We start from the raw sequence: 17,937 nt of genomic DNA, 5'->3' as shown, positions 1-17,937 counted from the left end.
GAGTGTTTTGTTTCTTTTCTTTTTTTGTACCACTGTTATTTTTTTTAATTTTTTGTTTCTTGGCTTTTTTTTTTTCCTGTTGGGGAGAAGATGAAATGCTATTAAGCAGGGGAGCCTTATGCTTACGGAAGCAGAACAGATGTGGGAAAGTAAGAAAGCAACACGACAAAATGTGTGGGTCTTTTGGAATTTTCTTCTGTTCTGTGTTAATATTTATTATTAACAAATTATTAATAAAAGGTTCCCATTAAGGCAGACACTGTGCTGAGTTTTTTATGTACCTTATTTTATTTGTAATATTTGCTTTCTTACAATAAGCCTATGAGTCTGTATGGGAACCACCCACTTTACAGATAAGGAAAACAGGTCTGTAAGAGGCGATGCTCATTGTGGCAGTTAACACTCATGAAGTGATGATTGTGTGTCAGGCTCCAGTGCTCAGGGTTTGATGTGGCTCGTATCATTGACTAGTGCCCCCAGTCTTATAAGGCAGCTCCCCTGGAGGAATAGAGGGTTAGAGAGGCTGGAGAGCATGCCTAGTTCCAGGAAACTACTAAGGTGTGGAGCCAGATAAAAACGCAGATCCAGGTGAGGTTTCAGGACACAGGAACAATGCACTACTCAGTCTTTGGGCCCAGTGGTGCCTTTGGAACTGATGTTCTCAGGAACACAGGGATGAGTTTTTGGTTCATGAATATACTTGTCCTTTAGGGGAGCAGTTTCCTCTGGGTGCATGTGTTGGCAGTAGCTGGAAAGGAGAGACTTGAGGGCAGAAGGTAGTCTCTGGGTCCTCTGTCCTTGATAGATGGAAATATTCTGTTCATGTTACTATCCTTTCATAATACAGTCTATTTTCCTACGCTTACAGGTTTCCAGCCCAGCCCAGGCCTCAGATGCAGATCCACCTTCTCTCAAAATCTCACTACCTGCTCTCGCCACCTTCTCTCAAACCCTGCTCCTCCAACTACTTCCATTGCCCAGCCAATGGCACTGCCACACATTTGGTTCCTCAAATTTAAAAACTCCATTACATCCAACTCTTTTCTCTTGCTTACAAGCCACACCCCCACCCTGCCCTCACCAATGCCATTAAATCTTTGTCTCTTTAGGATATGTTCCCAGCAGTGGGATTGCTGGGTCATATGGTAGCTGTATTTTTAGTCTTCTGAGGGACTTCCAAACTGTTCTTCATAGTGGTTGTACCAATTTACATTTCCACCAGCAGTGTACAAGGGTTCCCTTTTCTCCACATCCTCACCAGTGTTTGTGATTGCCTATCTTTGGATAAAAGCTATTTTAACTGGGGTTAGATGATATCTCATTGTAGTTTTGATTTGTGTTTCTCTCATTTTGTGTCCAAAACTTATCTGGCCTCCATTCTTTCCATCCCTCCTTACCCATATCGTCTTATATCTAAACTGAAGCAGAAGCCATCCACCTGTTCCCCTGCCTCAAACTCACCCTGCTGTCACCTATCCTGCATGCTGTCCCTGGAAGGATCCTTCATGGGGCAGAGCAGACCAGGACATTGCTCTTTCATCAGGTCCAAAGCCCTTGGAATCAAGCTCATGTACTTTCTGGCTTTTGCTGATCTTCTAACATTATTTCCTAAGAAACCCACAAACCTGCACCCTAAGCTCTATTCTAGTAAACATTTTACTGCTCCCTGACAAGACCATCATAGTTTATGTCTCAGTGACTTTGCACAGATTATTTCCTCCTCCACAGAAGGCCATTTTGTCACCTTGTCAGCCTGGTATACACCTACTCTTAAAGTCTCAGCTCGAACAACCTCTCCCTGTAAACACTTCCCTGAAACCTCCAAGAACAGATTCTCACTGATTACTTGGTGTTCTAGCCCTCGGTGCTATAAGGTGTGATAAGAGCTGTTATAGCTCTTATCACATAGAATCATCACTGTTTACAGGCAATTGCCACTGCTCTCATGTGATTTCAATGACTTGCTACTGACATTCCTGTCTCTATGGTCTTTCTGCATCATCAACCCATAATCCAGCATATCTACCTGGTTTCAGAACCTCCAGTGGTTCCTTACACCCCACTGAGGCAAGCAGAAACTCAGTCACATGGCATGTGCATGGTCCTTTGTTAGCCATTTTCCAGTCTCATCCTTACCATCTCGTGTGTGTATATATTTATAACTTGGTGACAGCTGCCATATTGAACGACTTTTACTTCCTTTAAAACACCATGTTCTTTTGTCCCTTCAAGGCTTTTTATGTGCTATTTTCCTTTACCGAAATGCCCTTATCCTAGACTTCTTCTCCTCTTTTGAGAAACCCAGTACAGTGTGTGTGTGTGTGTGTGTGTGTGTGTGTGTATGTGCATATATATATATATATATATATATATATATATATATATATATAAATAACCTGGTTCTAATTACTTTCTCCTTTTTTGTCTCCTATTGCTTTCAGGTAGGATTAACTGTCCTCTCTTCTAAGTACTCTCTTCACTTTATTTATATTATTAAATTAAGCCTTATCACTGTGCCATATTTTCATGTTTCTACCACCTATCACAAACCTGACCCACAGCAGGTGGGTTATAAAATGTTTTTGCTGGTCTGATGGATATACCCAATCCAATTCAACAAACACTTACAAGCATCTGTTACAGGAAAAATCCCTCACTAGGCACTTTGGAAAAATTTAGGCATTCCCCACCCCTAAGAAGCCTACAGTCTGGTTAACAGCATAAAAAGTTGATGCATTAGGAGACCTTGGTGTTTAAAAGGAACAGTTTCATGCTGTCGAGAAACTAATTCATTACCATGAATTTTTCTGAAACAAGACTTTATTAAAGCAGGACACACCCTGCTTTGATTAGGCCTGGATTAGCTGGGCCTAGCTTGGGTATCCACTGTCTAAAATTTGTAATAAGTATCAAGGGAGATTGGGAGACCCTAATCCTCATTCTCGCCTCACAGAAACTGGCCATTCAATATTAGAATACCCAGGGCCACAATGATCTCTTGAGAAAAATGATGGAAAAACTTTTATTATGCTGATAGCAGTTAAGCCTATAGAAACTGGAATTTATAATCAAAAGGGCTTCTTCAAATCTCTAGGAAGAACACCTGTTATGAAGGGAATTCAAGTGGAGGTATGAGAGAATAAAAATGTATATGTCTTTCAGGAGACACTGGTTGACTATTGGTTGAGGAAAATGTTATTGAATGTATTACAAGGAGATGCCACTCAAATATTCTCTACTGTATCTTACAGGGACTCTGCCTAAAATTCTTTAAGTTGGGGCACTGTATAAATATGGGGCTGCATGATGGAGAGTTCTAACAGCAACAATAGGGATTTCATAGTGCTTTAGCAATCTCCAAAAAGGCACATTTTAATATAATTTAATCTTGATAAAGCTCTATGTTCTATGCACAAGGTATTGTTAACTCATTTGACATGTGAGTGAACTGAAGGTTAGAGAATTTGTTGTTCTTATCCAGTATCACACAGCAAATAACTGGTAAAGCTGACCGGAGCTTGTGCCCCGAACTCCCCTCGTGTGGCGGTGATACCAGCGAAGTCAGAGGCAGTGGGAGCTGCGGCCACAATAGCCACAGTTGAAGCCACTGATCATGACAGTGAAGTGGCACACAGTGGCTGCGTGGAAGGACAGCTCTGTCCACGTGGAGGAGAATGGATTAGCCACCTTAACCCTGCCAGGGGAAAGGAAGGAACTTGGAGGCTCGGGGTGCTGTGATTCTACCAGGCAGGGGCTTAAAGGTCAAAGACAATTACACAGATTTTCAGGCCATAGATCATTCCTCAACTACACTGCCCCCAATCCTTGCCTAGCTCAATCCCAAGGCCAGTGTGGTAGAGGAAGCAGGGGTACATATAGTATCCATCTTTTCACATACAACACACTTTATTAACTTTAATTTGTTTGTCTGAACAACAAAATATGACTCCTGAGTCTTCCAGAAGAAATTGAGAGTCATCTGACCAAGAAATAGCCTTTCAAACAACTTGGAAACTTGTTTGAGAGTGCCATTATCTGGGAGAGATGATTCTCTGAAATTTTCCACTCTAGGCTCTTCTTTCTTCCTTAGGAGGAAACGCCAGTTGTGGTCCAAAAATTCTTCTTGCAGAAACTGGTTTTGTTGCATAGAGCCCACAACCCAACGCAACACCTCTTCGCCTTCCCCCGCCTCCCTCATCCCCAGATCCTTTACCACCTTCTGCCACCTCTATCATTCCTACCTCTACTACGCCTCCTGCTCCTTGAAGGGTCCGTGTAAAAGGTCAGCTGGGGGTCGTTTTCTGCCTCTGTGCCAGAATCCCCTTCAGGGTTCAAGAAGGCGGAACCAGCTGTAATGAAAGCAGCATGGCCAAGAAAGCATTTTCAGTTCTGGTTTCATGACACCAAACCATTGGGCAAGTTCAATAGGAAAATCAACAAAAATGAAAGTAAGCTGACTGATAATCTGGAAGAAGTAGCCAAGGGTGTTGGGGCTTTCTCATACACGGATATGTTGGAGAAGTAGACCATTAGGACAGCAATCACTGGAGCTCTACCCTGCCCAGCCCACTTCCCTCTGACTAGGGCCATTTCTGGCACCTATCTGCCAAAGAGGACCTCCAGGGAAAGTGGGTGGAATAGGAAGAAACGGGAATTTCCCTCATTACAGGTTATGATTCTGTTAATATGAGACTATCTAAGGGGTATAGGAAATTACATCTTTGTGTTTTTTCTGGCTCTAGAATTATATATATTTAATACAAAAAAGACATAATAGAATAAAGGAAATAAAACTATGTAAAGGGAACAATTCTAATGCCCTCTAAATCCTTTACATCAGAGATAAACTCTGCTAACATTTCATGTGTATACTCTGGCTTTTACTGACACAGAAACAGGTAAAGGTTTTTTAATCTCTCTTTAAAAATGACATTATGCTGTATCTTCTATTTTATAACTTCATTTTTTCCCATTTAATAGATGGGTGGGCAACTTTCCATATTAACAAATATAGATCTATATTATTTCAAATGGCTGCATGGTAAGTGCTGGACAGCAGACAGATGTGCTAGGTAGTTAACCAATTCCCTGTTGATGGACATTTAAGCTATTTCCAATTTTTCGCTTGTTTAAACAATGCTGTGATGAACGGCCTTTTACACACTTCTTTGCGCACTTGTCCAATTATTTCCTAAGAATAGACTCTTGTTGGTGAAATTACTTGGTCAAAAGGTTTGCACATTTACATTTTTTTGGTTAAGCATTTAACTGGCCTCCAGAAAGGCTGTGCCAGGGCATACCCTCTCTAGCCACGCATGAGAGAATGGGTAGAAGATATTAATGGCCCTGCCTCTACCAATATGAAGGAATCCACCCTCAAGCCCTAACATCAGACATGCATACCTCTTGCTTTGTTGTTGATCCGCTTTCTCTGGCTGCTGGAGGTATGAGAGAGAAGGGTGGCTTGCTGGTGGTTGGAGTCCACAGGACTAGTGGCTATAATATTATCTTTATACTTGTTCATTAGTGACAGCTTGGCATTGTCACTTCCTGTATAAGGAAAAGACAAGGCAAAAACTTTAAGAGAAAAGACCAAAAGAAAGGGAGAAGAAGGAAATCTGCATAAACCAAGAAGATAAGGTCTCACAGAATTGAAATAAGACACCAGCAAACTGAGAGACTGGCTGCAAGAAACTGAAATACTCCTTTTTTATTTCTGAGGGACTGTAAAATTATGGGAGAAGCGGTGAAGTCGGGGAACTACAACTGAAAATCCAATTCAACTATTATTGTATTATGTATTATAATATTCTGTATTGATAAGGTCAACGCTTGTAACCCTTTGGCTAAATACAGACTGCAGATTTCTTTATTTTTGGTCAGTACAGAGTTTTAAAAGAATTTGAATTTGTGTGCATTCAGGCAGAGCATGCCCCTTCTCTTTCATCACAGTCTGCGCCATTCCCTATTGTCTGACCTCTTTCTGCTTCAAATATCTGTGTTATCTGTTGGCCTCCTAAAGGCATTTGAGTTGATAATAACCCCTGAGTACCATACGTCTACTTTGTGGGCTTAGCACTACAGCAGGTGTTATGGGGAATATGAAGAGGTGTTGATGATATGTCCCCCATATTCTTAAGGAATTTTCAGGCTTTAAATCTTATTAGAAATTGGCTCTTCATGTAGAATATCTTGTAGAGAACAAGCAGAATACAAACCTCTCCGTGATTCCACTTTTTCAAGCCCCACTGAAAGTCCATATATAGTAAGCAACATTCAGCATCAAACATGTCTTCCTCAAATATAATTGGGCAGTTCTTTGAAGGATCACTGTCAAGGGTTTATCTTTGGAGATTTGCTGATTCATAGAAGTTTTAAAGAGAAATAGGTGGGCTACTGTAAAGGAAGAGTGCAGTCTTTCTCTCTCTGCAGTTTTTGACCCTGATCTTGTTCATCTGGATTAGTTCTTCCAGCCAGTGTCTCCATAGATACACAATGCATCTGGGGTCTGATACCATGATTGCAATCCTTCATTTTCTTTGAAGAAGTGCATCCCTTGTAGAGAGCACAGAGGCATGAGCAAGATAAACATAACAAAAACACCCCAGGCCCAATTCTCAGGAGTCATAGGAAAAAGCAGATACCACTGTCCCCTCCGCTTCAATGGAGAATTAAATTGCCTAAGCAAGTATAAAATATACAAGAAGTCATATATACATGTTCATTTTTCTTGCTATCTCATTTCCCAGAGGGTTGCTCATTACATACTAAAATGGCTCTAACTCACTCCTCTGTTGAACGTTAAAGTATGTTGCTTCCAGTGCCTGGTGGAAGTGAAAGGAGATCCAATTTACACGGTTCTTCTGGTTTTCTAGATTAGAAAACAGCTCCCATCATCTCAGGAAACAGGTTATTCTTGTCTATCTAGGGAAGGGCACTGCCACATCACACTATGTAGGACAACCAGCTGTTGTCACACAGCTGTTCCTACCCACTCCCCAGCTCCTTGAGATGAAGGACCAAACAGCCCCTTGCCTTTCTCCCATCCCCACCTGGTGTGAGGTCCATCCCCGACTTTTCATTGCAGCCCTGCAGGGAGTCGAGGGTGCGTGTGACCTGGCTGGCAAAGTCCTCCCCTCCGTTCATGCACTCCCTCTGCAGGTGGTGGCGCAGATCAGTGATGTCATACTCATAGCCGTCCAGGATGGGTGTCTCCCGGATGCTCAGGGTGCCACTGGAGTTGTGGCCCTGCACGCGGGCATTGCGCAGGCTCTCCCGTCCATGCCCGCCGATCAGCACAGAAGGAATGTAGTGAATCTCATTGGCTGCCTCAGCACTGGCACTCTTCTGAGGCTGGGGGACCCGGCGGCGTTTGCACCAGCGCCGGCGAGTATACAGGATCATCACCAGGCACAAGATGGACAGCAGCAGAGCGATCATGCCACCCTAGGAAGAGAGGACCACAGATGGATGTGGGAAGATGGGCAGGCTCTTCCCACAAAGAGTCACTGCTCCTTCTGCTACCACCATTCATCACTTATTTATGCATTCATTCATTCAGCTCTATTAAGCACTTATAGCAAGCATCGTTCAGCAGCAAAGGGAAAGTCTACTGTGACTGGTATTTAGGATGAGAGAAAAATGGAGCTGGGATGACCAGTGCATCATTTCAAGTGATCCAGTTGCTTTGGGCTTAGCAAAGAATTTGAAGAAAGAAGTCATTGTGAGTGTGTGTGTGCATGTGTGTGTGTGTGTGTGTGTGTGTGAGATTTCAGCTGCAAAAACAGAGGAGAGCTTTTATTTATTAAGTTAAATCTGCCACACATAAAGCTGGTTTCAGGACTTTATTTTTTTTTAGCAATATGGGGTGACATCTGGTTTCTTCCTGTCTCATGTCTAAAGATCAATCATAGATTCTAACAGTGGTTCCACCAATTATCAGTGGGTCCTATAAATTCTAAACCTCAGATACCTTATCTATATAATGGAGACGACACCACTTAACCACCCACGGTGGTTGTAAGAATTAGGTTAGCTAACTATGTAAAGTGCCTAGCATAATATATCTCACACAATCAAAGCTGCTCTCAGCATAACCTTAAATGTCTCCATCTGAGTAACTGGCCCAGCAGGAAAAACCATTGACAAATCTGAATAGAAATTTACATCCATCAGGAATTTACCGCCAAGTGTGGGGAGGAATCTCATCATTTGAACATGACTTTTTGGGTCACAGCTTTCTCTTAACCACACAGTCCTGAGTGATGTTCCCTCTTCTTACTAAAGCTCAGGGGACAGGATTGAAACTCAAATCCTGGAGTCAGGCTGGTGGAGGAGTTACCTTCTGGTGCTCAAAGGCCAGCACCTCGAAGGTCATTCCTTACAAATCAGGACACCACTCTGTCGACTGCCAGAGGTGAGGATGCAGGACTCAGTGATACTGAACACATGGCCTTGACATCACTGGGGCAGCATTTAGAGGGGCAGCATTTAGAGGGACAGCCTTTAAGGTTGGTGTTGCACGGCACTCGGTGGGCATAAATCTTCCCGTGCACAATCTCTATTCACTCCCTTTATTTTGGTCAATATCTTTCCAAACCTATTTAATTAGGCCAGCATGTGCCAAATGGTTCTTCTCTCAACCTTAGGCTTCAATCATATCTCCCTATCAAATAAGCTAGAGATAAAAATCCCCTACTAATTCCCAGAGGGCCCACACACATAAGGCTAGGGCAAGAGTATGCCTCCAAATACATTAAAGGGGGCTTTTCCAGTCTCATAATAATTATGCCTTGGATTTATAAAATTCCTTTCCCTCAAAATCTTCCTATTTATCCTCCCCCTCTCACCATCACTGTGAGGAAAGGAACACACACATACACACACACTGCCACTTTCAAGCAGGCAGCATAGAGGAGCAGAGACACGAGGCAACAGAGTCAGCTGCCAAGTGACAGGCTATATCATGTGGCTTGTTGGGGACAGATGTATGCTGACCTCCTGGTTTTCAATTCTTTCTTTTTTTGCAGAACCCTTTCTCCTGGTGCAAGCTCTTATGCAAGTATAGAGAAAGAATAAACTTGCTCAGGTTCCAATGTGGGTAGGAGTCCAAAGCCAAGTAATGTAGGTCCTTGCTAACTGCCACCTCCACTCCCATCCATTCTGGCGACCCTGCAGACATACACACAGAGCTCCTGGGCCCCCCCCAGAACACTGCCTAGAATACACAGTGCCACCACAGTGCATGACTAAGTCCTGTACCACTCATTGACAGTGAGTATTTGTGTCCAACCCAACATTTTTTTTTTTAGCAGAACCTGTATCTCAGAGTCAGTGCTATCTTTTCCTTCACCCCAAATTGAAACTGCAACAATAGGTAATTAAGCCACACAGAAGAAATAACTTCCCAACTGAGAGAAGTTGTCAGACATTGAATTAAACTAGTGAAAACGAGAGGTAATTTTATTCCCTAAGGAGTTGTAAGAGTAGCGTAAGCATCAATCTCTAAGGAATGGCTTAAACACTATGTTTTTTGCTCACTTAGGGTTTTTTAGGAGCTCCTTCCACTGTTCCTCTCTAATTCTCCTTTCAGATGATCACAACAGAGTTATGACGAGGTCTGGGGCATAGGCTCATTCCCTATATTATGCAGTAATAAAACAAGATTAGCTGCCCATTATCATGCTTTTACCACGTACCAGATATTTGTTCGAAAGGTTCCTCACTTTTACCTCAATTCCCCGTTTTACATTTGAAAAAGATGAGGCACAGAGGTTGAATAACTTGCCCAACATCACACAGCAAATGAGGAGAGGGACTGGAACGAGACCACAACTCTTATTTCACAGCCTATATTCTTAAGCACTAGCCTGCAGTCACCCAGAATGAGCATTGCTCACTGGAGAGACATCTACACCCTGGCATCTATCTTGCACATCATAAGAGGACAGAGTAGGAGAGTGTGGATGAATACATCCAGACCCATTGTCAGTTCTGGAAGAAAACAAGAGTAACTATCCAAATACTCAAATTTCAAATATTCAAAATGCACATCTAGCTGACAGTGGGTCAAAGGAGGAGCTATCATAAACAAAGGATCTTTAGTAAGCACCTACTAAGCATCCAAATCCAAGATTAGTTGGTAGTAAAAAGACAATACTCACATTTCAAGTTATCTGTGTTTAAACAGGACTATTTGTATCACTACATGCCTGAGAGATACCATTAGGCCCTCAATTGAGCTGAATTTAAATGAGAAATGTGTACTTTCTTTTAACTTGGGGACCCATTGCATATCTATCTCTAGGTTCAGCCCCTTCCTTTTCTGATGAAAAAACCAAGGCTCAGAGAAACTACAGAACTAGACAGTGCAGAACTGGCTCTAGTCCCAGATCTTCCTTCACTGCTCTTCTCACAGGCCATTTTGGTAAGTTCATCCAAAATTCCCTTTACCATGTGTGGAGCCTAGACACTCAATTAAGAATATTTTATGTTCATTTTTCTTAAAAACATAACTTATAGGGAGCTAGAACAGAAGCTTTTGTTTTGCCAAGCCAGCATATTTAGCTTCTATAATTTTGCTTTAGTAAAAAACGCTTCCTCTGCTTAGAGTCAGTGACTCTCGATGACCTCAGCTTTCTTTTTTTTTTTTTTTTTTTGAGACGGAGTTTTGCTCTTGTTGCCCAGGCTGGAGTGCAATGGCACGATCTCGGCTCACTGCAACCTCCGCCTCCCAGGTTCAAGCAATTCTCCTGCCTCAGCCTCCCGAGTAGCTGGGATTATAGGAATGCACCACCACGCCGGGCTAATTTTGTATTTTTAGTAGAGACGGGGTTTCTCCATGTTGAGGCTGGTCTCAAACTCCTGACCTCAGGTGATCCACCCACCTCGGCCTCCCAAAGTGCTGGGATTACAGGTGTGAGCCACCGTGCCCAGCCGACCTCAGCTTTCTAATAATCAGTTACCAGGAATAAGCTTCAGCCAATAGGTAAAACTCAGCACAAGCATTTGAAAAAGGATTCTCAGGTACTCAAGTTGTGGTATGGGTTCTCTGCTTCTGTAACCCAAATTGGTGACAGATGTCAAAATACTTTGCAATGGCTTACTAATTGTGGACTATTACATAAATAATAATATACCATAATGTGATGTGACATTAATATGTGATATTATTTAATAATATTTTGTAATAATTATTTGTAAAATCACTACACATAAATTTCTCTGAAATGCTCTACCTGCTTGAGCAGGTAGCAAGTAGGAAGAAAATATAGGCCCACCACTATACTAGGAAAAGGCAGGGGTCTAGCCACTTTGGTAACGGTCCTTCTACAGTGAGGACTTGGCTCACATTCAGTTACTGTTACATTTTTGAATAAACCATAGGTCTTGGATAATTTCTTTCTTTTTTTCTTTTTTTGAGACAGGGTCTCACTCTGTCACCCAGGCTGGAGTGCAGAGTTGTGATCTTGGCCCACTGCAACGTCTGTCTCCCATGTTCAAGTGATTCTCTCATCTCAGCCTCCCAAGTAGCTGGGATTACAGGCATGCACCACCACGCCTGGCTAATTTTTGCATTTTTAGTAGAGACAGGGTTTGATCATGTCGGGGAGGCTGGTCTCTAACTCCTGGCCTCAAATAATCCACTTGCCTCGGCCTCCCAAAGTGGCGGGATTACAGGTATGAGCAACTGAGCCCAGCCAATTTCATTATTTTTAACCTTACTACTTTTGAAGAGAATTTTAAGCAGTTTCAGTAAATGTCATGGATACTGTAGGATTTTCCTTTCAAAGAGTCTAGTGAAATGAAGAGGGGGCAGATGGAATGGAAAGAAACCCTAGGCCAAAGACTATGGCTGGAAGCATCCTGATAGCCAAGTCGAAAAGAGAAAGGCAAGATGCACATATCTTACACAGCTTATTGGGAGCAACAATTGTCCTCTGGATTCTCAGCTCCAAAAAGACTTCTACTTAACATCTGCTCATGAGCACACTGAGAAACAGAATGGGCAGTTATCACACACACAAGGCTTTACAGAGAGAATACAGAAGTTCTTCACATGCACATGTCTTGCTTTGAGTTTCTGTTTTACCCTAGCTGTGTTCAGAAAGTATTCTTCATTTATTTGTGTTGGCTCCAATTTTTATAGCCATTGGAAAAACTAAGACAAAACATTACAGTATATCTGGATTCAGGCAACAAGTAACAAGTTGTAAACTCTGAACATTAAAAAAGAAACACTAACTGTAAGCACTGGCTGTAAAACATGGAATTGTTTTGCTCATTATTCATCTTTGCATGAATTTTCTGATTATTCTATTGATTTTTTTCTCAAAACTGTTAACATTTGGTAACTAGAAGTGTGTTTGGGGTATATGAGAAACCAACATCTATTAACGAGTTCCTTGCAAAAAAAAATGTGGCATTTTAAAATACATTTTTCTTTTTAAAAATCAATAAATCATTTCTACTGGCTGTAATAGATACCACACAAATGAAGTCAGCTTTTATTTTATTATGAAATTGACATTTTCAGCACTTACTTAAGAGAATAGTATGAGATTTGTCAGATAATTTGTAGATTTTAGAATTTTTATGTAACAATGTGTTACATAACATTGTTGGTAATTGCCGAAGGATGGAAAATTCTAAGCAGATCTCTCCTTTATGCTTATCCCAGTCCTCTGGACCAACCACAAGACTGTCTCATTATCTGACCTGTATATTCATCCTACGTCCTGGGTCATACCTCCCTCCTTCAGCTAACTCCTACTCATCCTTCAAAGTCAGTTCAGTGACACGACTTCAGCTAACCCTTCTCTAGTCTCACTGCACTTTCCATAGAACCCTCCACATAACTCTAACCACAAGTACATTTACCTTCGATTTTCTTGTCTATCTCATTTGCTAGACTATAGGGGACAGGGGCCATGGGGCAGAGGCCATGTCTAATCTATCTCTTTTATAGCTCCAGGGTAAAACACAGCACCTGGCATAAAACAGATGGTTAATAATTGTGGGACAGAGGAAGGAAGGGAGAGGAGAAAGAAGAAATAAAGAGGGAGGAAGGAAAGAAGGAAGGGAAGGAGGGAAGCAAAGAGGGAGGAAGAGAAGGAAGAAAAAGAAAGGAAGAAAAGGAAGAAGCATCATCAACTTTCAATACATTTCAATATGGTCATCTTCTCTGTGCCTACAAGCTAATCTTGTATAAGTCAGCTGCTTCGGTGACTCATTTATTCAATTGATTACTAAATCATTCAACAAACACTTACTGATACCTACTTTAGCAAGGCATTTTTTTTCAGTGGTCACTGTTATGAAGATAATGCAGTGAATAACACAGGTATGGTTCCTGATCTCATGGAGTTTATATTTTAGTTAGAGGAATTAATCTACATAATTTGGTTTTTAAAGATAAACACAGGCGTAAAAGGAAGACAAAAACAGATCACAGGTGCTGGCCTGTCATTACTTCTCTTCTTCAAACCAAAGAAACTGTGGTAGATGAAGATATCTTGGGCTAGATGTAATACTCTGGTAACACCCCCATGGACCAGTGGAATCCTTCTCAAATCAGTGTCACATAATCAATAAATCCTACAATAAAAGAATCTGGATCTATTAAATGTCACCAAGTTTAGAGAGTCACCTGGGCTTTCTGAACCCTTGGCAGAGAAATGGAAAAGCTGAGATTATGCTTCCAGCTACCATCTGTCAAGAGACTACAGCCAATCAATCAGCTCACATTTCAAAACTTACTTTTACCTTAGGAGTAAGCAGAAGAGGGAATCTGAGACAGAATTAATTATTCCTCAAGGCAACTGGACATACTGAATTCAAATTTTATTCCTTGAGGAATTAAATAGTGGTTACAAAATAGGAATCACATACGAGAGTTTGGTAGCTCATGTCTCCTGTTTTGTCTAAATACCAATGCCCCAAGGTCAGGGATAAACACCCTCTGTCCGACACAGCAACAATCACTCATATGTTTTTCCGGATATCACTCATATCTTTTATAAGAGGCAGAACAAGAACAGAAAAACTGTGCAAACCCACATGGAAACTCTGGGCATATCCTAATCTAGAACCAAAATGTTCCAGGGATAAGGAATGGATAAAGCAGTTGGATAACTTCTCAAGGTCCCTTCTGATCCTGTGATACTATGGAGCCTACTGGAAAACTAGACTTAAATTACTAGCAACATGAAGAACCCCAGTAAAATAACGGGGCTAAACAGCTGTGTAATTGTGTGCAAATTGCAGAGCCCCTTTGAATCTAATCCAAGCCTTCATTGATAAAATTCAGTGATTAAAAGAAATGCATGACTCTTCCAATCTGAAAATTTTCTGATTGTGACACTGATCCCTGTCAAACAGGAAATGGCTCTACATTGGTAAACTAAGGGTAGATAAAATGTGCATTCTTCCTGCCCAGCAAAGTCACAAACCACAGACCAAGGAGATGATGGAGCTGACCCACTAGAAGCGCAGGTCATCAACCCCAGTTAGCCAGTGATCTCCTCACAAGCAGATCCCCTCTTCCCCAATTGCATACAAAGGCCTCTGAAATGAGTGGATGTCATGAAAATTGTGTTAACACATTATTGACCATGAAGATCCCTTTCCTGCCAGAAGGAGTCACCCAAACTGGAAGAGAAAATGCCCTTGCTTCTCTGGCAGGTTCTTTTTTCTGTGGTGGTTGGTGAATAGAAATCCATTATCCCCTGCCCATCTCCTTCGCAGATGAAAGACAAGTGAAAACACTTTAAGCATATTAAGTAGCAAGTTCGATTTATAAATTATTAGGAACATTACCTCCCCTTGGGGGTTTTCTGAAGTCTTTAATCGTGTGGAAAGGCTTTCCAGTTGCCACGGGCCACCATGTTAATTAAGAGGCCTCAATATATCTTCTGGGGCTCCTGGTGTGAATTGCATGCCCCACTGGCAGGGCACAGCCCACGCTGCCTGGTTAACCTCTCACTGGGGCAGTTACTACTGCTGACTGCTGCCTCAAGATGCTTCAGCATCCCCTTCCCCCATGCCCCTAAGACCAAGTATCCAAGGCTTAGGAAAGAAATAGGATATTCCCTCAACTCTGTCTCATTAAAATGCCATTGGTGGGTAAATATAGGGACTAGGAAACCTTCCACAAACAAGAGGCAAAGGCTAAGACCAAGAGCCTTTCAAGGTTAAGTAGGTTGGTATTTGAGTCCTTCCAACCTAAAGAGGCTATGTTCTTCTCAGGAGGAAACTCAACTCTCTAGCTTTTTAATTACTTAATTTAATTGTGATTTATTTTGCTTTTCCTAGCTCTAAAAGTTTTAAGACCGTTAGGTTTGATCGTCTTTCTTCTTTAATCTGGCAATTTGTCTTCAATTCCTGTAAGAGACTTTAGGAGTTTCGTCTAATGAGAGCCTGAAGCCCTACAGGGACAGTGGCTGGATGCTAGTGTGCTGGAGTCAGCCTGGGCTATTTCAAGTTGTACTCTTTCAGATCCTGTTTATAGAACTGCTTTTTTCCATTCTTCAGATTTTTTTTCTTGCCTCAGACCCTTGACTCTGTCATCCCAAAGAAAAGCAAAGGAGTGCATTTGTCCGTGAGCTGCTTAGAGCTCTCTCATCATTAGTAGCTACAGTTACCTGTTGTTTGCCTTAACGAGAATGTTAAGGCCAAGCAGGGCTGGGTGAAGCAGGATGACAGAGAAGCAGCTCGTCAAGGGCTGGGTTTTCAGCCCATAGATCCCTAATTCCAAAGACTGACCTAGACCTCTGCAGTGTAGGAGACCAGTAAGGAATCAGGCTACCTGGGCAGAGCTGAGGTCCTTCATCCCTCTGGATGTAGACGTAATAATTTTCTGAGAGGTGACACTGCCTAGTCAGACATCTTGGATGGCACTCCAATTAGTATCATGTGTTAAGAGGCTGGCCCCACATATAACCCATGTGTGTGGATATCAGTGTGCATGCACATGCACAAATGTGTGTATTATGCACAACAGATAGGCTGGAAGATAAATGGGTCCACACGGAAGCAGAAGCACTCCAGGTCGCTGTCTCAGCAACTCATGGGCAGAGCTGCATGAGACAGGCTGCCTCCATGGGCTGTGGGCACCAGCCCTTCAAAACTTCACAAGCCAAGCATGAAGCCAATAAATAAATATTGCCAGCTGGATAATGCTCAATGCCTATTCTGGGCCACGTCCCTTTCCTCCTTTCTTCTTTGTTTTTATGCAGTAGGTGATCTTGACGAAATAAAATAATAACAATAATCTACTCCATTAAAACCAAATATTAAGGGAATTATTGAACAAGTAACAGAAGAGGCAGCGGGCACAGTATATGCTAATGACCATTAGACTTTATCCCTGTTTTTCTCTGATCATAAGGGAGTAGTTTAATCCCTCTTCCTCCCGTTTCCTCAAAGTCAGGCAGCCCAGCTTAATGGGGGAAAAGAGGTTCTCAGAGAGCGGATAGCTCCATAGGTAGCAGCTGGGGCTGAGTACATGAAAATCAATAGCATTAAAAACTAGTCACTGCAGGAAGACCTTATGCAGGGCATGTGTAGGAATTCTAGTGACTTCAGATGTAAACAGCCTATAACATAGTTAGTTGGGAATAGGATGGGAAAGAGGGTCAAGATGTCAAGATTTCTCTGAATTTGGCACATATTCATCAGGATCACTATCTGAACCAGGGAAGACCCTGAAGATCCATTTCCTCTTCAGCTAACACTGAGATGGATCCTTAAAGGCTGCACCATTCAGAGATGCCTGTGAGTCGGGGCGGAGGTAGAAGGCCTTTCACGTGGAGTGTGGCCTTGATCATATTCTTGTCCCACATATAGAGGTACAACTTGATTTTCATGATTGCCGTGAGATCTGGTGTGACAGGATCCAGTCAAGTATTCAAGGATCCTGCCCTGTTCTCTTTTACAGTGGGATTTCCAGCAGCACAGTCCCTAGCCTGGGAGAGGTAAAGATCACATAGCTAATGGTTAGTTTTGTGATGATCTCAAAGTCTACAAACCACTGTGAAAGAATTAAGCATTTCTCAGCTTCCTACAGTTAATCCCATTACATGTGCTTAATTCTTCCTCCAAACTCCTGCTTCATTCTGTTAGTCTATTCACACACTGCCTTATTCCTAGAGTACTGGTACAATAAAGAAGTAATACTAATGATAACTACTGTTTATTGTGTTTACCACATGCCAGACATAGCACCTAATGAATTATACTCATTATTTTATTTAGTCCTACCAATAAGTGTAAGTAGTAAAAATTACAATTTCCATTTTTAGAAAGTAACTTATCCAAGTTTACGTAGTAGTATGAGGCCAAACTAATACTCAACCACTGACATTAATGATGTTGTTTTAAGATCGTGTCACACAGAAAGAAGCCCACCACTGTGGCCTGTGCTCTAATCACTCAACTTCCCATTTTCTTTAAATTAAACCCCAGACTTCCTTGCTTCTACAACTAACTCTTGAGGTTATGCAAGTGAGGATCCCTAAATGTCTACACTCAGTACTGTCTACACTGCCTGTCCCAGATGCCTGCAATCTTCTCCAGTTAAGCTTGATCATTGGATTGGCCAAATACAACATTTTAAACAACAATTTAACCAATATGGCCAAGGAGGTTCACACTTGTCAGGTTGTCATTTTGACACAGGCCGCGAAAATTCTGTGGATATATCTGCGGCCTTGGGTAGATGTAAAGTGAAATTAACTGTCTTCAGAGTCTGAGAGTACAGACGCTCAACCATTTCCTTGAGAACAGTCTGGCACTAATGCACACAGACTCTGGTCTCTTTGTTCTCTGTAAGCCCTATTCTGGGATGGGAGACCTAAGAAGAACAATAAACATTTTCTGCAATATAACAACACACATATAAGACAGACTGGGGAGAAATGTCAGACTCAACTTTCAGGG

The 17,937-nt window shown here is 41.9% G+C and overlaps 1 protein-coding gene across 1 annotated transcript in view; it reads right to left on the bottom strand.

Annotated features, from left to right (window-relative positions):
- The window catches only part of ASTN1 (astrotactin 1), a 315,948-nt gene that overhangs the window by 165,428 nt on the left and 132,583 nt on the right, over window positions 1-17,937 (bottom strand). The window contains exons 3-5 of the mRNA XM_054448052.2: window positions 7,053-7,446; window positions 5,404-5,550; window positions 4,242-4,349 (exon numbers count right to left, since the gene is read on the bottom strand). Coding sequence (XP_054304027.1) covers window positions 4,242-4,349; window positions 5,404-5,550; window positions 7,053-7,446 — 649 coding nt within the window. The remainder of the gene's footprint in view (window positions 1-4,241; window positions 4,350-5,403; window positions 5,551-7,052; window positions 7,447-17,937) is intronic.

Source organism: Pongo pygmaeus, chromosome 1 (genome assembly GCF_028885625.2).
Source record: "Pongo pygmaeus isolate AG05252 chromosome 1, NHGRI_mPonPyg2-v2.0_pri, whole genome shotgun sequence".
Classification (NCBI taxonomy): domain Eukaryota; kingdom Metazoa; phylum Chordata; class Mammalia; order Primates; family Hominidae; genus Pongo; species Pongo pygmaeus.
This window is presented reverse-complemented; position numbering and strand designations above follow the sequence as displayed.